Genomic DNA, 22,365 nt, shown 5'->3' with positions numbered 1-22,365 from the left:
GTGGTCCCCCCCCCCTTCACCTTCCCATGGACGCTTCTCAATAATCTCACTGAAAGTCACCATCACAACCAATCTTTTCTTCACACTTGCCAGCAATGACTGGTGCACCTGACTCAGTCGGGCAACACAATCATATTACTTCCGGAAGTGTTTCGAATTGTCCTACCAATTCCTCCAATGCCTCCTCCTGAATGTCTACATCACCACCACCTGCTGATGGTTCCTCTGCCCCAGCTAAAGCAGAAAGCTAAGCAGCAGAAGTGTTGAGCATGGCATGGTCTGGTGGTGCAACAATGGTTAGAAGCAAGGAAACTAATTCAAAACCTGTTATGGGGTTCCACAACAGACTTGAACTGGGCCCTGATCTAGAACCTATGTAAAAACCGAGAAAACTCAGGCACTCCTATGATATTTACAAAGAACTTCGTCTTATCCGTCCGGTTCTCTCATCATGGTGGCCCCCTGCAGAAGTCCAGGTAAAAACTTGAACACAATTCAGTGGAGATTGGCACAACAGACTTTCTTACAAAATAAACTTTAATTTAGCTTGTCACATTAATGTCTTTAACCTATTCAGTTGTGTTAACAATACAGGATAATTACTAGGAAACAAAGACACCCTCAGGGCAGCACTCGTTGTAAGTGATAACTTACATCAGCGGTAATTTGCTGTGCAAAGCTCTGACGAGGGCTGAATATATCTGATAGGGGCACGGGCCGTTTACAATTACCCTACCCTGAATATTCAAGTATAATTGTTATGTATCATTGCTGAATCGTTTGTATCCCTTCCTCCCCCTCGGCTCATTATATGTGGTTGCTCACTCTGCTATCTGCTATTGTATAAGCTACAGCGGCACATTTGAAGTAGGGGGCCATAACTTGATACGGACTAGATCCGTGCCCCAGAGCTGAATATTACATTTTGTAAGCTCTTGTGCACCTAGCTATCGGCAGCCCAAATCACAACTGAGATTTGTGTGTAGTGTCACAACATTTACTGCTGTCTGTGTATTGTGAGGTCTTAATAAGCGTTATTCAGTGGCACATCTGAACTAGGGGGCTATAACTGGATACGGACTAGATCCGTGCCCCAGAGCTAAGTACCACATTTTGTGAGCTCTTGTGTGCACTGTTCATTAACACTTGTATCACCATTTTACCCACTTAGAGTTAGGCTATCTCAACCCTTAAGTGGGGACCTTTCACGACCAGAGCTATTTCTACAATTTAGCCCACTGTAGCTGTATTATCACTAGTGAGCTCTCACTTTATTGCTTTATATTTTGCATAGCCTTTTGGCATATATCTGTGCATGACCAGTCCACCATTACTTGTATCTACGTTACAGGCTTTTTAACCTTGTTATTGCTGAACCAGGGGGTTGACTATTCAGTCATTGATTGCTTATCACTGCTAATTAGCAGATAGGTAGGATCTCTATCTTTCCCCCTAGATTTCAGTTAAAGTATTGTATATATTTTTTGTCTGTTATGTGTGTTGTTTTACCACTGTCAGTTGTTTATTTATTTCAACGATTTTGACACTTATTTTAACCAATACAATTAAAGCATTTTAATTTTAAATTTATCATCATCTCATTATCACTTACAACGAGTGCTGCCCTGAGGGTGTCTTTGTTTCCTAGTAATTATCCTGGTCTCTCCCCTTATTGCACCGTTGTTTATTTCATTTCATCATAGGCTGATGCGAGGGTCCCCTATCCCTTTCCCCTTCCCCAATTATTGTGTTAACAATACAGCAAGCAAGGGGTAACTTTCATTTTAAGAATACATATTTTTCTCCTGTTCCGTTTCCTGGGTCAACATGTTCTGTACATTTATGGGCCAATAAAACAATGACATTTATTTATAATTGTAGTGACTGGTGAAAGTGTACAGATGTACCAGAGATTTGACATGATCTCTAGATTATTTTCAAGGGCATTATGTCTATCCCAGAGACTGTTCTGGCAGACAGAAGGTGATAGAAAGGGCATTCTGTATTTCCTTACAGATTAAAAAAATAAATATCTGATGTCATTTCCAAGGATAAAAAAAATCCTAAAAAGGATTAAAAAAATATATATATTTGTGATGAGACTTTTGCAGGCAAAGGTTGTCCTGGCAGAATCGCACTTTCTGCTCTCTTTTGCAACCCCTAAACGTTGTGGTTTTTTTCTCCCTGTATTACATCGCTCTGCATATTAACTTCTTTATTCTTGCTAGTAGTTTTTGACAGTGTTCTTGTTTTGTGTGCTGCAGGTCCCCTTGTTCCTGTATACTTCTGGATGGGATCGCACCCCGCCTTCCCCCCTGTACTAGCACCGCTCCTACATTTAACCAGTACGTGAGTGCCAACCAGACCCTATTTTCTCCAGAAACTCACTTTCCAACATAGAAAAAGCCACTAAATCCTCCTACTGAACTGCTTCCACTAAAACAGAACTACTTCCTAAGAGTGACGTTAAAGGGGTGAAATAATTACCTCCTCCAAGACCAACATGGCCACAACCTTTTAAGGGTTAAAGTGGCACTTTTGTAAAAATAAAACAACAATGCAATTGACTTCCTTAATCTCTTCCAATGTGCCGCCCCCCTCTGGCATCGAAATGGGTAAACAAATCTAACCATGCTTAGAGGTTTAAAAGGACAATTAAAAGGAATGCATGGTAGTCAGCCTTCACTAGAAGGAACTTGTTAAACATACTAGCCCATATTTACTAATCAGTAGTCTTCCACAAGAAACTTTCTGGTGCTGGAAGACAGCTTATAGAACACGGACGTCAATGGGCTGTATTGTATCATCAATTGCCAGAAGACCTTTTAGAGCAGAAGACTGCTGGTAGTTAAAAGAAGTCAAACCCCTTGCATGTTTCAGATTACCATGTCTACAAATTCATTTTAAAAATTAGGCATCAGGTACCCAGATGTGGACCCTTATATGGCCAGTTTAATTAGCTTCCTTAGAAAGATGAAATCCCCCTTAAAGTAACGGTCTTACTTCTTTGTATCTGTGGGGGGAGGGGGTTGGAAAGAACATGTTTTGCATTTCTCAAGAAACACTGGATTCAAGCACATCACCTACATATGTTTATCTGATTGACTAATGATTTCTTCATAATCACTTTACAAACAAAGAAATATAGGACCTACAAGCAGTCTTATCACAAAAAGACATTAGATAAAGATAGTAAAAACTCATCATGAAAGCTAAAGAAATTATTCAAAAATATGTGTACTGTAATTGACATTTAAAAAGTATATATATTAAGTGTCAACATGTTAGATGTTAATTTGCTTTTCCCCTGGGCAAGACTGCCCCTTTAAACATACCAATGGTCTGGACGACCTTCTTAATAGAGCTACTACAGTAGATCATATATTACTTGTACAAGATGATTTGATTGAAGTCAAACTGCAAACAATCTGGATGTGTTCTGCCTATTTTGTAACAGCCGCTATGCCATGACATGATTAACAAGCAAGTGGAGAGACACGAGCTTTAAATAAAGCAAACCCTTTTTTTTTAACAGCAGGCTTTTTCAGTACTAATCATCGGCATGCTTCAAATAACCATGCTTGTCTCAGTTTCAGTATGAACAATACAGCCAAAAGTTTTACTTAATCACATACTGTAGTAGAGCATCAACAGTTCTCACACATCTAACTTTTCTTGTGCCCCCTAACACAATGTTCTAAATAGCAGTCTGGAAACGTTTCCACCGTGTGATCTGGCTGCGTCTGCCACTGAAGCGGGATAGGAGGTCTCTATTTCCGTTTGCTTCAGGCCATGTGGAGTTCATGATTAATTACTGCAAGGGGTAGGTAACCTTTCATCATCTGGGAATGGAACGCTGTTCTTGGGCTTGGAGAAGACAACGTTGGGTCTGCCAGCCAGAGCACTGGGAACAGGGAGTGGACCAGGGTGTGGGCGGTACTTGCGGCATGACAGGGAGCCAATCAAATCAGTGGAGTTGAGAACGTGGGCAGGGTCAAGACAGTAGAGCCTTCTAGGGAGACTAGTGCTGTGCAGAGATCAACAGGATACAGTGATTCCTTTAAACTTGTAAGATAAGCGGCTGGCCGCTGTTTTATTCAACGTTAAATCTTAATTTGTTTTAAACAAAGCAAATCACATTGTGTCAGCAAGAAGACACTTTGGAGATCATCTTGGGTGACCCAAGGAAAGTTGATTCAGTGATGATGATGAAGTGGGAAAAAGTTAGTAAAGTCTGCAAACTAGATCACATCTGGAGTGTGCTACTTCTGTATGGTCTGATCACAAAGACTGCAACAGCTTACAATATAGATGAATCAAGCCCTGTAGTTTTCAAAGGAATTAAGGACTCACTCTTTGGATATTCAGTGCTTTTGCATAGTCATGGGGATGATAAATGGTGAGTTAAGTGCATTTTCATTGGGAAAGATGCACACTTTGCACATCTGTTCTTCTTCACATAACAAATACTAATCAGATGGCATATTTGAATATTTCCGTGTGGTATAATATCAGCACTATTTGAGAATGAAAATCATCTTAAAATACATTTTCATTAAGTGGAATTGAACATACAGTGTATCGAAAAAGTAAATAACTTTTTTCCCCCCAATGAAGAAGGACTTTAACATATGTGTATCTTATTTTAGGCTTGTGGTTGGTGCTCCTCAATCCAACTGGACTGAAAATAGTGTTAATAGCCCTGGTGCAATTCTTAGATGCAGAATTGGAGACAATCCAAACGGGACGTGTGACCTTCTGAAGTTGGGTGAGTAGTTTAGGGTTAGGGTGGTGGCTGCTACTGTTGCTTCTATTTAAGGCTTGGATCCTAGTTTTAGTTTATATAGCATTATATTAAATACATTCTGGTCAATGTATCAAGGCAAAAGTACTGCAATTATGGGGTAAAAAGGTGCCTGAACCACATTTGTGAAAGAAATACATCATATTGATTGAAATTGTTTTTTTGACTTTGATATATATGGTGCAGATTATTTGCCCCAAAATTGCACAACTTTTGCTTTAATACACAGACCCCATATTGCCCAGTTGATGTGTTGGAAAGACTGGGACAGAGTAGGGGTGAATTTGCATTGGATTATAATTACAAATAAATAATAAAAATGTATATGTCAAATGTATTAGAAATGAGATACACCATCTAAATGTTAAAGTGCCAGTCATTGCGAAGAAAGGCAATGCATGTTTTATGTATAACTAACTTTAGTACTAACTCACAAACCATAAAGCATTCACTGTTTCTAACTAATGCTTTCCAGAAAGTGTATTTTCTTTGTTTTTGCTCCTTTGAATGTTGTGTTTTTGTACCACAGAAGACAAGAGCTCACTTCCACTCAATGCATCAATACGTTATTTTTAATCTATTTAAACTTTGACTCTGGTTTCACTTCCTTCATTTGAATTGTATTATATATTTAAGTAGAATGTCTGCATTTTAATTCACAAACAATTCAGTTTAAATCTTGCTTTATTGTCATATACTGTTTGTGTGTTAGAGAGAATGGAATGGAATAAAACAGAAGAAGGGGAGTTTTTCCTTTATTATCACTGGTTAGTGCCAGAGACAGATCTATGTTATTTTATTTTCAGGAAACTAAGCAATGCTGCATGTGATTGTATAATGGATGTGCTTTTATCAGCATCAGTCACTCTACAACTTCCTCCTCGCACTTTAAATATAGTCAAAAATGAGCAAATATGGTGTTGTATAGCCTACAATTTGACATCACTGTTTTATAACAATAATAATTTAGGTGTATCAATCACTCAAAAGAGTAGAATATACTGTACAAGTACAATGAATTCCTGCAGCAGAGAATTTTGGCTGCGGAAGTGTTTGGTGTTGACTGGTTACCCATATCTTACAAGAAGATAGCTTTGAGTCTCACATGATTCCAGTTAGAGATGGGCAAACCTGTCAAAATCCGTGTGCCGGGAATTTTCCGAGCTTTCCATTCCGTGGTTTAAAATCCGTCAAAGGATTGTTCCAGTTTCAATCAGTGCGGATTAATCCAAAATCACAATTGGCCGCAATCCATACAGATTGCAGAATCCGCCATGTGGATTGTCAGTAATTAAAAAAATCACCCTTTTTGAGACAGATTCGCGGAAATCCGCGGACTAAAGGAACCGGCCCATACGAGGCGGATCCAAAAATGTGCCCATCTCTAGTTCCAGTAGACCATACTTTTAAATGATATCATGTATTACTTGTTAAAGCCCACTATAATATATTTTACCTTAGAACACTAGTGTTTTATCTTTGTCTATGTAGGTAAATGTAAACATAATATGTTTTAGCATGATGTAATATTGCACAGCTGTTTTATCTTTCAATTATACCACGATGTGTCTGAACAGAAACAGCTGATTGATTACATGATAATTATTGTCAGCATTCAGAATCTGCATAAAATAACAAAACATCAACCAGATGTACAAATAATACGCCTAATGGTTCCTTACTGGTCCAAAATATAATTAGAGACAAGTGATCAGTAGATTTATTTTTTACACAGGCCCCTCCCTATTCAATATGCTGCTTATATATGTCAGGGATATATATCCCCATTCTGAATGGAGCTCAAAGGCTTTCCTGACATGGAGAAGTGGACTCAAATACTTTTGAGTGTTGCCACTTAACCAGTGTTGTGGAGTAAAGGAACGTAAATGGGAAGACCCACTGGAATGATCAGGGTTGATCGGACTACCAGGGATCGTACACACACTAGACAGAACGTAAGTGTTTAATAGCCGGATCTAACAGCAAAACACACACAGTACAACAGGTACCATTAATTCTTTACGAGAACAGGGGTACAGGGGAAACCCCTAGCTGGCTAGGTGGAGGGCGCCACCTCGACAATCCAGGGCCCGGGTGTAGACTCTAGTCTTGGTCCATGAGAAAGCTGTCTGCTGCCCTGCATATGGTCAGGGCCAGTGCAGCCACTAGGTGACTTAGGTGGTCGCCTAGGGTGGCACATTTTGGGGGGCAGTGGTGGAAGAGGGCGGTAATCACAGGGGCAGCTGCAGAGGAGGAGGACGGTGGGTAGTGTGGAAGAGGAGGAGGACAGCAGGAGCAGAGCAGGCCAGCAGAGGAGGAGGACGACAGACAGTGGTGAGAGAAGAGGATGGAGTATCACAGAAGAAGAGCAGGGAAGGGCAGCAAAGGAGGACGGCTAGGGAGGAGCACGCCCCAGCGGTCCCACAGGAAATCTTCACTGACTTCTGGTGTCTGTCGCTGCTACTCCCCGGCAGTCCTGCTGCTCTCGCTGTCCTCAATCCTCTTCTCCCACCGCCGTCCTCCTATTCCTCCTTCTCTTCTTCTACCGCCACTGCCCTCCTCTTCTGCTGCCCTGCTCCACCGAAGCCAGGTAGGCATTGCTGGGAAGGAGGGGGTGAGAGAGGAGGAGGGGGTTAGAGAGAGGAGAAGGAGCAGGTGAGAGAGAGAAGAGAAGGAGGGGGAGAGAGAGGAGAGGGGTGCGAGAGAGATAGAAGAAGGAGGGGGGTCAGAGAGAGGAGGAGGGGGTGAAAGAGGAGAAGAAGGGGTGAGATGAGAAGGAAGGGTGAGAAAATAGGAGGGGGTGAGAGAAAAAAAGGAGAAGCAGGGGGTGAGAGACAAAGGAGACAGTGAAAGAGGAAGAGGGGGAGGGAGGTGATTGAGGAGGAGGGGGTGATTGAGGAGTAGAGGTGAGGTGCAAGGGGGGGAGGTGAGGTGCAAGGGGGGGAGGTGAGGTGCAAGGGGGGAGGTGAGGTGCAAGGGGGGAGGTGAGGTGCAGGGGAGTGAGTGAGGTGAGGTGCAGGGGGGAGGTGAGGTGCAATGGGGGGAGGTGAGGTGCAAGGGGGGGAGGTGAGGTGCAGGGGAGTGAGTGAGTGAGGTGAGGTGCAGGGGGGGAGGTGAGGTGCAAGGGGGGGAGGTGAGATGCAGGGGAGTGAAGTGAGGTGCAGGGGAGTGATGTGAGGTGCAGGGGGGGAGGTGAGGTGCAGGGGCGTGAGGTGAGGTGAAGGGGCGTGAGGTGAGGTGCAGGGGGGTGGAGGTGCAGTGCAGGGGGGGAGGTGAGGTGCAGGGGGGAGGTGAGGTGCAGGGGGGAGGTGAGGTGCAGGGGGGAGGTGTAGTGGAGTGATGTGAGGTGCAAGGAGGAGAGTGATGGGATGTGAGGTGTAGTGGGGTGATGTGAGGTGAGGTGCAGGGGGGAAGGTGAGGTGCAAGGGAGTGAGTGAGGTGAAGTGCAGGGGGGTGAGGTGCAGGGGAGTGAGGTGAGGTGCAGGGGGGGAGGTGAGGTGCAGGGGGGAGGTGTAGTGGGGTGATGTGAGGTGAGGTGCAGGGAGGAGAGTGATGGGAGGTGAGGTGCAGGGGGGAGGTGCAGTGGGGTGATGTGAGGTGAGGTGCAGGGAGGAGAGTGATGGGAGGTGAGGTGCAGGGGGGAGGTGCAGTGGGGTGATGTGAGGTGAGGTGCAGGGGGGAGGTGAAGTGGAGGGGGGAGAGGTGAGGTGCAGGGGAGTGAGTGAGGTGAGGTGCAGGGGGGAGGTGTAGTGGGGTGATGTGAGGTGCAGGGGGAGTGAGGTGAGGTGCAGGAGGGTGATGTGAGGTGCAGGGGGGAGAGTGATGTGAGGTGCAGGGGGGGGGTGCAGGGGTTGGGATGTGTGTGGTCTGCAGGGGGGTATTGTGTGTTATGTGGAGGGGGAGTATTGTGTATGGGTGAGGGGGAGAGATGGGGGTGTGAGATAGAGGGTGAGTCTTGCAAAGATTGATGATGAGGGGTGCTGGGGGAGATATGAGGATGATGGGGTGCTGGGGCAGACATGAGGATGATGAGGGGTGCTGGGAGAGATTGTTGAGGGGTGCTGGGGGAGATATGATGATGATGATGATGATGATTTTCCCCGTTCGGCCCAAATCTGTTTTCCTTGGAGCAGTTCGGCCCTTCTCGCTTTACAAGTTGTGCAGGCCTGCCTTATGTGATGTCAATGATACTGCAGGATTGCAGGTCTGGATCCACTGGCCCTTTACTGTTTTCTCCATGGCCACTCTAACCGTGTTGACCTGGGATGACTTCATTGCTGATCTTTATCTCCACCCTCTTTGGGACAGGCAACTGCTATGCTCCCAGTCTCTGTAGCTTTGCCCTCCTCCTGCTTTGCTGGGGACTCTTAATCTCTTCTCTTAGATCCTCCCTTTCTGATACCCAATCCATGAACCATTCTTTTGCTTCTCAGTCATTGGCTCCAGAGCCTGTTCATCAATCTTAGGTAGCCTTTCAGGGGGTTACACTAGATTTTGTGTGCTGTTTGGGAGGGAAGGAGCAACAGAACAACAAGAGTGTATGGCAGTGAAGGTCAGTAGCTGTAATGATTGGATAGAATCTGTAATAGTAAGATTAATAACTATTATATTTTTATAGCTATTTAGTGCATGCATTAATCTATATAGTGGATTTACAGGTACTGTACTATGAATCTTTACCACAAAGAGGTTACAATATTTTGGTTCCTGAGGCAAAGAGGACATCAAATTTGTACAGTGTTATCAGCAGCTGTGATTAATGCAGTTATTTCTTTATGGAAATATTTGTTAAGCAGAAGTAGCTTCTTTTGAGAACACTACTTTAAAAGTGGGCGAAGAAGTGAATCCCGCTCAAGATTATGTCAACTTTCCTTGTGACCTTGGTCAAGTCACATTATCTCCCTGACTCCCTGTCGTTCAGGCATCCAAAAAACAGACCGTGATCTCCACAGAGCTGTGATATGTTCCTGAAAAATCCCACGTAGAATGGTCTATATCCTGTCAGTGATATATATAAGAAGAAAAAGATTAGATAGTCATGGGTATTTTCCATTGCTCTTAGCACAAACAGGAAAACTGCCTTGAATCCTTGGCTACCTGAAAGACCTGTAATCAGGGCCAGATTAAAGTCTTTGTAGGCCCTGGGTTCTCTCATAATTGTAGACACCCAAGATAGATTTACAGATAAATATTTGCACTGTATGCAGATGGCAAGCAGCATACGCCTCACTGAATGAAATATTTAGTTTTCTTGTTGATAGATCTATGTCCAGTGATGAAGTGGCCTCTAGAACAAGGGCAATAAAGTTGCAGTCCAAGCAAGTATCCTACATGTTTTGTTTTTTTAAATAAATCAGTTTTGTACTGTAAGAAAATACTTGTAGCATTTTTTTAAAATAACTCTGAATTACATTTTTAATGTATTATAATGTAACAAGCATTTTTTGTTTCTATAGTAACAATTTACAAAGTCACATCCCTTTCCTCTTCTGAAACAGGCTCTGGCACACCCCTTTTTGAGCTCTGCCCTCTCTCTAGCAGTCCACCAATTGTATCTAGTGACTGCCTGGTCACATGATCTTCCCTACACAACTTTGCATCTTTGGTCCTCTTCTGCTGCACTGACAGCCATTTAGTGAACCCCCAAGCCGAGTCTTCGCCGATTGATCCAGGAGAACAGATCGATCAGTAACTTAGCGAATTACTTATCATTGTGTGGATTGTATTGATGCGCATATTAAAAGGGGATGGGGGGGGGCAGAAGCTTGGACTGCTTCTTTAATAGATACATACAGTATCCATCAGATCTCAAACATGGAATTACAGATGAATTTCTATTGTTCTCATGTATGTATGCAGACAAGAAATCTGTGGCAGAAATGATCAGATCATAAATAGCAGACGATTTGATGACAAGTTTTCCAAATGTTAACATTGCTTTTACAATGTGTCTTGCCATTTTTGGAACAAACTGTGAAGGGGAAGCACTCTTTGACAAAGCTAAAATGTATAAAGAAATGTCTCAAGTCAGCCATGGGACAGAAACGACTATCTTCCCCTGCACTACTTTCAATGGAGAATGAGCGTTTGCAAAAATTGAAATTGGAAGATGTAGTCCGTGATTTTGCTAACAAAAAGAGCCGCAAAGTTAATGTGTAATGTACATTTACTTAAATCAGAGCAAATATCATTAAACGTAATTCAGATATCCAACACTCTACATCAGGGCTGCACAACATACGGCCCGCGGGCCGCATGCGGCCCCCCTGGCCTCTCTGTTTGGCCCGCGGTGACTCCGGCCGGGCGCCAGTTAATTAATTAAATAAAAAAATTTTTAAAAATGGCGGCGATTCATCCCCCCCCCCCCTCCTCCACCGCCCCCCCCCCCCCCCCTCCTCCACCGCCCCCCCCCCCCTCCTCCACCCGCCCCCCCCCCCTCCTCCACCGCCCCCCCCCTCCTCCACCGCCCCCTCCTCCACCACCCCCCCTCCTCCACCGCCCCCTCCTCCACCGCCCCCTCCTCCACCGCCCCCCCCTCCTCCACCGCCCCCTCCTCCACCGCCCCCCCCCCTCCCCGCCCCCGGGTTTTGCAGTGCGCGGGGGCAGAAGCAGCATGAGGAGGATGCAGGATGCCGGGGAGGTCAGAGCATGCTGGGGGCGGGGCTTAGTGCCGGGGAGAGGATGTGCTGATCTAAAAGAGGTAGAGGTGTGTGTGTGTGTGTGTGTGTGTGTGTGTGTGTGTGTGTGTGTGTGTGTGTGTGTGTGTGTGTGTGTGTGTGTGTGTGTGTGTGTGTGAAAAACGGGCTGGTGGGGGGTGGGTGTGAAAAACGGGCTGGTGCAGAGGTGGGGGGTGGGCTGCTGACATGTGAGGGGGGGGGGTGCTGACATGTGAGGGGGGGGGGTGCTGACATGTGAGGGGGGGGGTGCTGACATGTGAGGGGGGGGGTGCTGACATGTGAGGGGGGGGGGTGCTGACATGTGAGAGGGAGTGGGCTGCTGACATGTGAGGGGGGGGTGGGCTGCTGACATGTGAGGGGGGGTGGGCTGCTGACGTGAGGGGGAGTGGGCTGCTGACATGTGAGGGGGGGTGGGCTGCTGACATGTGAGGGGGAGTGGGCTGCTGACATGTGAGGGGGGGTGGGCTGCTGACATGTGAGGGGGGGGGTGGGCTGCTGACATGTGGGGGGGGTGGGCTGCTGACATGTGAGGGGGGGTGGGCTGCTGACATGTGAGGGGGGGGGTGGGCTGCTGACATGTGAGGGGGGGGGTGGGCTGCTGACATGTGAGGGGGGTGGGCTGCTGACATGTGAGGGGGGGGTGGGCTGCCGACATGTGAGGGGGGGTGGGCTGCTGGCATGTGAGGGGGGGGCTGCTGACATGTGAGGGGGGGGCTGCTGACATGTGAGCTGCAGGGGGGGGAAGTGATGTGAGGTGCAGGGGGTGTATGATGTGAGTTGCAGGGGGGGAGAGAGTGTCATATTGAGGAGAGGGAGAGAGAGAGTGTGATATTGAGGGGAGGGGGAGAGAGTGTTATATTGAGGGGAGGGGGGAGAGTGTGTTATATTGAGGGGAGGGGGAGAGTGTGTCATATTGAGGGGAGGGGGAGAGTGTCATATTGAGGGGAGGGGGGAGAGTGTGTCATATTGAGGGGGGAGGGGGAGTGTGTCATATTGAGGGGGGAGGGGGAGTGTGTCATATTGAGGGTAGGGGGAGAGTGTCATATTGAGGGGAGGGGGAGAGTGTGTCATATTGAGGGGGGGAGGGGGGAGTGTGTCATATTGAGGGGAGGGAGAGAGTGTCATATTGAGGGGAGGGAGAGAGAGAGTGTCATATTGAGGGGAGGGAGAGAGAGATAGTGTGTCATATTGAGGGGAGGGGGAGAGAGTGCCATATTGAGGGGAGGGGAAGAGTGTCATATTGAGGGGAGGGAGAGACTGTGTCATATTGAGGGGAGGGGGAGAGTGTCATATTGAGGGGAGGGGGAGAGAGTCATATTGAGAGGAGGGGGAGAGGGTGTGATTTAAGGGAGGGGGAGAGTGTGTCATATTGAGGGGAGGGGGGAGAGTGTCATATTGAGGGGAGGGGGGAGAGAGTGTCATATGGAGGGGAGGGGGAGAGAGTGTCATTGAGTGGAGGGGGGAGAGAGTGTCATATTGAGGGGAGGGGGAGAGTGTGTCATATTGAGGGGAGGGGGAGAGTGTGTCATTGAGAGGAGGGGGAGAGTGTCATTGAGAGGAGGGGGAGAGGGTGTGATTTAGGGGAGGGGGAGAGAGTGTTATATTGAGGGAAGAGAGACATGGGGGGGATGCTGACATGGGATGCTGACTTGGGGGGGGGGGATGCTGACATGGCATGGGCTGGGGGGATGTGGAGGCGGTATTGTGTTTTTCATGTGGAGGGTGGTATTGTGTGGGTGAGGGGGAGAGATGGGGGTATGAGAGATAGATGAGGATGATGATGATGATGGAGAGGTGCTGGAGGAGAGATGATGATGATGATGATGATGATGATGATGATGATGATGATGATGATGATGATGATGATGATGATGATGATGATGATGATGATGATGATGATGATGATGATGATGATTTAACCCGTACGGCCCAAAAAATTTTTCCTTGGAGCAGTTCGGCCCTTCTCACTTTACGAGTTGGGCAGGCCTGCTCTACATTGTACTATTTTGTTATGCTATTACGCTACTTATTATTAATTCTTAATTATTCAACTTTCCATAATATTTCACAATTTTATTTAACATTACATGCATGTGTACATCTACTTAATGTGTAGCGGTATTATTATAGTAAAAAGGTTTTGTAAAGTCATTCAATTAAAGCAAATTATTACGTTTGATTTAGCAGTTTTCTTTTCTCATTTTTGAGTCATCTGAGATTTTTGGGGGGCCTAAAACTTTTTTGTAGGCCCTTGGGAGCTTCGTATGCCCTGGGCACTGTGCCCACTGTGCCCAATGGATAATCCAGGCCTGCCTGCAATGCACTGCTTTGCCATCAGGTCGTTGGGGGGGGGGGGGGGGGGAGGGGAAACCTTTACAATGACAGGACTGGTCTGCACATAAAGAGAATAAATAATGTTTCAATGTATGTTTTTTTTTCCCAGAATATTAAATATTTCATTGGTCCTACTATTTGCTTTGCAGTTTACTAATTGAATCTATACCCCATGTATTGGCAAAAGTAGCCATTTGCTATGAACTCCATGTTGCTTAGTTGTGTCATGGCAACTACCAACAAATAGAAATCTTTGTAACATTTCCTTTTCTCTTTAATCATTGTTCTACAAGGGAAAGTTGTAGAGGACCCTAAGTAGGCATGATGCATGCTGAAGCACATTAAAACATTGTGCAGCGATGCTGGAGTCTAAACTATAATATGTCAAACCACAATCTGCCTTTCTTCAAAAGAAGCAGAGCATATATATGTAGTTCTGTTCACCCCATGTATGGCTTTATACAAAATCATGCTACAGCCAACATCATGTGGTCTGTTCAATTGTGGTTTGCTAATTATGGGAGTTTAAATACCATAGATTAACAGAGGTACAATGTTAACCAGCAAACAAACTTTGTAAAAAAAAAAACCAACGGTTGTATAGAAATTATACATTTGTTGGTTGGAGAAACTTGATTTTTTTTAAACATCAGTTATGCAATAATTGTACAGTTTATCTGCAACCATTCTGACCCACTCTTTACCATCCACTTTAGTTCAGTCCTAGGTAGAAATCGTTTGTGTAAATCTGATATCTGTAAATTTTAACCCTGCATTTATAGGGTGGTATCTTAATATCAACCCTGCTTTTTCTGATGGGATTAACTTTATTTATATAGCACCTACAGCTGTACTTAGTGCTTTACAAGAGACAATACAGTACAGGGACAAACAGGCGGTCCTCGGTTATTCAACGGAATCCGTTCTGGAAGTAGCGTTGGATAGTGAAACCGTTGTAAAGTGAGTCCCATGTTAATCAGTGGCGGTGAGCGTTGGATAACGGATTCAGGCGTCGGATAATGCATTCCGGCGTAAAAAAATGGATCAAATAAGATCAGACAATCCCGGAGAGCTTACAATCTAAGTGGTATGATGGGAAATTTATAGAGACAGCAGGAGATGGAATAAGTGCAGTAGATGGCAGTCATTGGTAGGAGTAGCTGTAGGTGTCTGACAGTAGCCATTAGTCTAGGCCAGCGGTGCACAAACTTGGGGGCGCAAGACTTTTGGGGGGGAGGGCGAGGCTCACTTACCTGGCTTCTGTGTCCACTCATCTCCATGGCAACAAGGCATCATTTGACGCACGTTGCCATGAATATGCGGCATTGAATGACGCTGTGGGTCACGTGACGTCACATGACCCCGAGGCATCATTTGGCGCTGCAGGGGGGGCACGACAGAGGGGGAGAGCAGGCAGGGGGGCACAGTGCAGGAAGTTTGTGCACCCCTGGTCTAGGCCAGGGGTGCGCAAAGTTTTGGAGCTGCACCCTCCCTGTGCGACAGCCCCAGCACTCACGCCCCCACTTCTCTGTAACCCGGCATCAAATGACGCCACGGGTCATGTGACATCACATCACGTGACCCGCAGTGTCATTTGACGCGCACTACCATGGCAACACATATGTCACATGACCCCACGGCGTCATTTGATGCTGCGTTGCCATGGCGACGCGTCCAGAAAACTTCAGAACCCTGGTAGGTTGAGGTTGCAGAGGCCTCATGCAGATCCCCTAGCATTTAACTTAAATGCCTCGAGGAGGAGCACAAGGCAGCTGCAAACGCCGCACTCCCCCAACAACATCCCGTGCCCCCCTGGGGGGCACATCTCCCAGTTTGCGCACCCCTGGTCTAGGCTAATGAAATGTTTAATTTAAGAGGTGAGTTTTAAGGTGAGGAGAGAAGGTACTTGGCATAAACCGAGTGTGAGTGAGTTCCACATGTAAGGGGCAGTGAAGGAAAAAAAGTTTAAGATGAGAGAGAGCAGCAGAGGTGAAAGGGGTGGAAAGGAGACAGTTTTTGATAGAACGTAGGAGATGAGCAGGGGCATAGTGAGACATCAAAGCTGATATGTAGGGAGAAGCAGATGTGTTGAGAGCCTTGAATGTAAGGAGGAGAACTTTGTGGGTGATGCGAAACTTGATGGGAAGCCAGGAGTGGGATTTAAGGAGGAGATGAGCAGAGACTGTTTTGGGAGAAAGTGAAATCATTCTAGCAGCAGAATTTTGGATAGATTGCAAAGGAGAAATTTGTGAGGAAGTGAGGCATGCTAGTATGTTATAAAAATCCAGATGGGTGAGTATTGTATCTGTATGTCACAGTTTCCAGTACCTGGTACTAGGTACATTGGATACAGTACATTGCAACTTGTGATTTTCTTAAAGAAAAGCAGTCTCTCTGTGACCAAAAATTTTGCAATTTATTTATTTATTTATATATAAAATATTTTACCAGGAAGTAATACATTGAGAGTTACCTCTCGTTTTCAAGTATGTCCTGGAAACAGAGTTAAGACAAATAATACATGGTTACAAATACAGTTACATAAATGAACATTATATACAAGACATTGCATGCACAATCATTTAGATTGTAAACATGGTAACCTGAAACTTGAGAGAATGTGAGACCCCAAGCCCCCTTACTTACTAAATAATGTTATTGTATTGTTACTGTCTTCAAACTCCAATTGAACTGCACAGCTGAATATGTAAGCACATTGCCAATAAATGGTAGTAGTAATGTATGTATGTCTTTATTTATATAGCGCCATTAATGTACATAACGCTTCACAGTAGTAATACACGTTACAATCATATAAATAACAAATAATACAAATAACAGATCATTGGAATAAGTGTTTCAGACATCAAAATAAACATTTAGGAAGAGGAGTCCCTGCTCCGAAGAGCTTACAATCTAATTGTAATAATAAAAATGAGATCCATTTGGTTTACTTCAGCTCTTCTCGCTTGTGTAATGTCTGTTCTCTCTTCCAATTTTCCCTATTTCTTTCTTTCCAGAAAGCCAAATATTTGCATGATGCATGTTTAAGGAAGCTAATTATATTGTTAAGTTGCTCACATAATAGTTTTGGTGAGCTAAGTGGCACTGTCCCTTCTTTTAATCAACAAGAAAGTATGTGATAGATTGTACAGAGCTTTAAAAATCCAACATGATTTTCTTGTGGACCTTCATTCTTCATGTGAACTTTTTAGAGTATAATAAATACATTGCATAAATGAATTAGTGTTAGTCCTATCCTCAGCTCTGTCCACTACCATTTCATTTATGAAGAACTCTTATGTTAATCCCCTAGAACAGCAGTGCGCAAACCAGGGGGGCGGGAGGTTTGTCTGAGGGGGCACGGGCAGTTGCAGAGGTCCCGCGCTCTTCCCCATGGCCTTTAAAGGAAATGCGGGGGGGACCGCGCGTGACCTCTGCATCCTCTACTTAGCGAGGTTCAGCCGGTGTCAAATGACACTGCGGGGTCATGTGACGTCACAGTTGCCACGGTAACGTGTCGTCAAATGACGCTGCGGATCACGTGAGGTGACGTCACACGACCCCGCGGTGTCATTTGACGCCGTGCGAGGTAAGGAGGGGGTGGGGGGTTAACGGCAGTGCAAAGCAGGCATAAGGGGGGGGGGGGGGCGCATCATAAAAAGTTTGCGCGCCCCTGCCCTAGAAGGTGTCAGAACCTACAACAAATTTACATTTCTCAATATGACTAATAAAGCTTCTTGGACTTTGAAATACAGCCTATCCTCAACAGTATCTTTTTCAAGACTCAGTCTATTATAAAACGAACCAATGTTCGTTCAGGGTATCCAATGCTTTTGCCTGGTCATTATTCCATTATTCTTTTATACAACTATATTACGTCCCAGAGAATTTTTTTTTAAAAGACTGCACAAAAATGTATAATTTTGTATTATTAAATATTTTTTTTCATAACTTCATAAGGCGAGAGATAAGAGGGGTTTAGTTTCCTCTAGTCACAGCATTATGTGTAATGTCATTGTGTGTTTAACAAGAATTGGTACAGATAACAGCCCCACTCTCCCTGACATTATGTTTTCTAGGTCTCTAACAGAATCGGGAGGAATAGGTGTGTAGGGAAAACATGATTGACTACTAATACCCCCATATTGAATACTGAATTTAAAAAATCATCTTAAACCAACAATACGGGTTAACTTTTAAAATATATATATTTAACTTAAAATATTAAGCCCTATTAGTTTCAGCTCCAGAGACCCCTGCTTGCAGAGATACTCACCTCCATAGTGGTGCAGATATCCCTACAAACAGAGAAACTGTGATCCTTAATCGAACGGCGGCTGAAAATTCTCGCTTCATGCTGGTCAATAGGAAGCTGTGACATCATTCATGGTGGTTTCCTATTGGCCTGTGTGACCTCAACCGATAAACTCAGCAGAGGTATCGGTACCCCCTACAGAGGTAAGTATCTCTGCAAGCAGGGGGTAACCGGAGCTGAAATTAACGGGGTTCAGCTCTGGAGAACCCCCGCCTGCAAACCTGGAATAAATTATTTATTTTAACGTTAACTTGTATTGCTGCTTTAATGTGCCCATCCCAAAACGCTTATTATTTTTACAGCCTGCCACTCCGTTCAGGAGATAGAACCGTTTGAACTATTAAGAGTCAGGGAGGATAAAATGGGGCTCTCCCGTGAGCACAGTGCTTCTCTAAAGGTTACCATGAAACTAGAGATTAAGAAAATCATAATTTGTAACACTAAATGTTTTTTATTTTTTTTATTTTTTTAAGAGCAGGAGATGATCAGAGGGCAGGATACATTATATGAGTTAAACTCAAAGAGACTTTAGGAGACATGTTATATTATTAAGGCAGTCATTTAAATTGACTGCACCTCCAGTTGTTGCAGATGTTGCTGTGATGTGTTAATGCTTGTGCAATATTTAACACACAGGTTATTGCGTCAAAATTAAAACCAGTAGTAAAGTGTGCATTATCTCCTCAACAAACATGCTTTTTTTTTGCATTATTTAAGTAATTATCCCAGAAGAACAGTTTATTAATAGCCAATAATAAAGATAGATACTTTTATTGGATAGATATTGATTTTTATCAGAATGATCTTCTACATTCTTATGCTTTTACTGCACGTGTTTATCAAAATGAAATTGTACACACACACAGCCCCCTCTATATACACACACTCTGCAAATCCCCTCTATATAATATACACAAACACACTCTGTAGCCCCCCCTACACACACTCTGCAGCCTTCCCTCTACACCCACAAAACATACTCTGCAGCCCTCCTTCACCCTCTACACTCACAAAACACACACTAAAGACACACACACACAACACCCACAGCAGCCCTCCCTCTACACCCACAAACACACACTGCAACCTCCCTGTAAACCCACAAAACTGCAAACACACCAACAAAATACATACTGCATCCCTCCTCCACCCTCTACACACACTGAAGACACACACTGCAGCCCATTCTACACCCACAAAACACACTGCAGATACACACACCCACAAAACACCCTCTATACCCACAAAACACACACAGCAGCAACCCTGTAAAACCACACACTGCACACACACAACAACAAAACACACTCTGCAGCCCTCCTCCACTCTCTACACCCACAAAACACACACGAAATACACACACTGTAGCCCCCCCTCTACACCCACAAAACACACACTGCAGACACATACACCAGCAAAATAGACTCTGCTGCCCCCCCTCTACACCCACAGAACACATGCTGCAGACACACACACTAACAAAACATTCCCACCTCTACACAAATAACACACACAGCAGCCCCCATGTAAACCCACACACTACAGACACACACACCAACAAAACACACTATGCAGCCATCCTCCACTCTCTACACTCACAAAACACACACACACACACACACACACACACACATACACCAACAAAATAGACTCTGCTGCCCCCCACCCACAGAACACATACTGCAGACACACACACTAACAAAACACTCAGCTGCCCCCCTCTAGACCCACAAAACACACACATGCAAGGTGGGGGAGGAGTCAGTGTCTTGCTGGTGCCTCCTGTCCAATCACCTCCCCTGTCTTAAAGCTGCTCTCACTCTATGTGTATAAGAACTCAAAGCTAATTGGCTGAGAAACTTGTCAGGGTGCCTAAAATTCCAGGCCATTACTGATTGGTTTAAATTCTGGGCATTATCCAATCAGAGAGCAGGGATTTCAGTAATGCCCGGAATATAACAGCTTTAGCCTGTAATGTAAAGTAACTCTTAAGCGGGATAGAATATTTTAATAATATATAAAGTCCAGATATAAATTAAAATATAAGTTTATTACAAGTTTACAGCAGTAATAATAGATTCCCCCCCTTTTTTCCCTCTTATTTTTATATGTAAAGAATGTAATAATGTCTAATTCTACATTCTTAGCTACGCTGGCAATCGTTTGCTACTCCTGTTATAAATCTGTAAAAATCCTAATTGTGTGAGTAACTAAATGGCTTCCTTCTGGCTCTGTGCTAAAGTCTATGAAATGCAGCAGCTAATATGTAACATGATATTACTACATGTAACACATTATTGTTACAGCTTTCGGAGTAATAGACAGTCTGCTGTTTGGAACATAGCAACATATCTATTTGTGATACTTTGTTGCCAAAGGCCAGAGCTCAAAAGGTGTGTGTCAGAGCCTGTTTCAAAAGAGGACGTGAATATGACTTTCTAAATGGCTGCTGTAGCAACCAAAGGATGATCAGTACATTACAAAAAACATTTAAAAATAGCATTAGGAGTTTTAAAAAATGCAGACAGAATAGTCTAATATTCCAGAACTGATTTATTAAAATAAAAAAAATATATAGGATTTTTCACGTTTTGCTGCTTTAAATGGTAGGCAGTGAATGCTACAATATGAATGGATATTTTGGTCCGTAGATCACAACACACGAAGTATCTCAATGCATGTGATATACACAACCCTTTTTTTACTGAAAAAAAAAATTGCCCTGTGGACTTCAGTGATATCTAAATGTTTCATTAATGACTTCAAAAATGTACAAGATTAATGGCGATAAATAGAAGAACAATCAACATCTGCTTATCAATAACGGCTCCAGATTAAGTGATCTTTCAACATTCTTCCGCTGCATTCACTTCCTTTTTGCTTTTTAGCATTTTCCGCAAGCCACAATAACATCCTACTCTGATTTCCTTTCTTTTTAGTCTTAACACATTTTATTACAGTGGGTATAAAAGTTGGTTGAAACAGGAATCATACAATGTGTATTTTTTCCCAAATGAACTTTTTTTTTTTTTTACTGAAAAATAAAACATCTGTGTCTAATTAGTTAAAAACAGGGGAGGGGGGATCTTTCTCTTACTGGTTGCATTCAGCTTTTTCTGTCTTGTTGTGTAATGGAGATAAATGTAGCCAATTCTATATTTGTTGAAGATGAGGACAGCTGTAATTATTTGGAAAGGATTGGGTTAGTCAGCACTGTTAAAGAATACTCGAGGATAAGGAAGGGCTCCTTTTCACCCAATAATGACCCATTCTGGCCTGAAACGTTGGATATTTTGCCTCGTCTCCTGAAAAGTAAAATTGGCAATTGAAAAATAATATTTGACTACAGTCTTTTTACCTTTGAAAGAAGTCTGCAGATTGAGTATAAAGATTGGTGTGCTGTCCTCCCCAATTACTTAGTTGTTGTTTTTGTACTGTATATTTGGTGTGATCATCTTATTGAATGGATGCACTTTTGTATTTCTCTGTTTAGATTGTTGATATCTTCTTTGTTTTCTGTTGTTTAGCTGAAGTCACACTCCCAGTAACGCTCTTATTTATACTATTAAATATATGTGACTTTTGATCTATTGGGATTGTCATTTCTCAGTACAAAGTAGCAACCTGTACCATAGATGATTACAGGTTTAGCATGTTACTTAATAGCGACTGACTGTGCTACTAATCTCTATGGTTCCTGAATCTAAAAACACCTATTAAAACTATGGGACATTTTGCTGGGATCGCCATTTATTTATAGTTCTGAGCAATATACCATTATAGACTGAGTAATATAGTATTAAAGCAATGTATGCTCCATAATATCCCGATCACAGTTGTAATTATGAATACACTAGCTGATATACCCGGCGTTGCCCGGGATGTAAATCCATAATAGGTAGTATTATTTATAAATAGGGTAACAATAGGATGATTATTTGGTGGAAAGATTGAATAATAATGTTGAAAAGAAACATGAAAGAAAATGTAATACGATGTTGTTTAAAAATGGTCTGTTGTAAACACACCACAGTACAATGTATATTTTGGTGACATAAGTTATGTAAAAATGTGAGGGGTGTGAGGCGTCGGGTGGGTGTTCAGTACGGGTGGCGGGTGGTTAGTGAGTGCTGGCTGTGGGTGGGAGTCCCGCTAGGGTGTGAGGCGGCGGCTGTCTGGCAAGTGCGGGCGGGGGCTGGTCAGTGATGTCGGTGCGTATGGGTGTGAGTGCG

The 22,365-nt window shown here is 43.9% G+C and overlaps 1 protein-coding gene across 4 annotated transcripts in view; it reads left to right on the top strand.

The window, feature by feature from the left end:
- ITGA4 (integrin subunit alpha 4) overlaps nt 1–22,365 on the top strand; it is a 158,272-nt gene that overhangs the window by 5,504 nt on the left and 130,403 nt on the right. Inside the window, exons 2-4 of one of the 4 annotated variants that reach the window (XM_075608909.1) lie at nt 2,265–2,345; nt 3,709–3,823; nt 4,650–4,768. In XM_075608909.1, the coding sequence (XP_075465024.1) occupies nt 2,291–2,345; nt 3,709–3,823; nt 4,650–4,768 (289 nt within the window). In that variant the 5' untranslated portion in view covers nt 2,265–2,290. Of the gene's footprint in view, nt 1–2,264; nt 2,346–3,702; nt 3,824–3,886; nt 4,400–4,649; nt 4,769–22,365 lie in introns of those variants that run through there. The other 3 variants (XM_075608910.1, XM_075608911.1, XM_075608908.1) reach the window with 3 other exon arrangements.

The sequence above is a fragment of the Ascaphus truei genome, chromosome 7, assembly GCF_040206685.1.
Source record: "Ascaphus truei isolate aAscTru1 chromosome 7, aAscTru1.hap1, whole genome shotgun sequence".
Taxonomy (NCBI): Eukaryota; Metazoa; Chordata; class Amphibia; order Anura; family Ascaphidae; genus Ascaphus; species Ascaphus truei.
The sequence above is the reverse complement of the archived record's forward strand: the minus strand, read 5'-3'. Positions and strand labels throughout refer to the sequence as shown.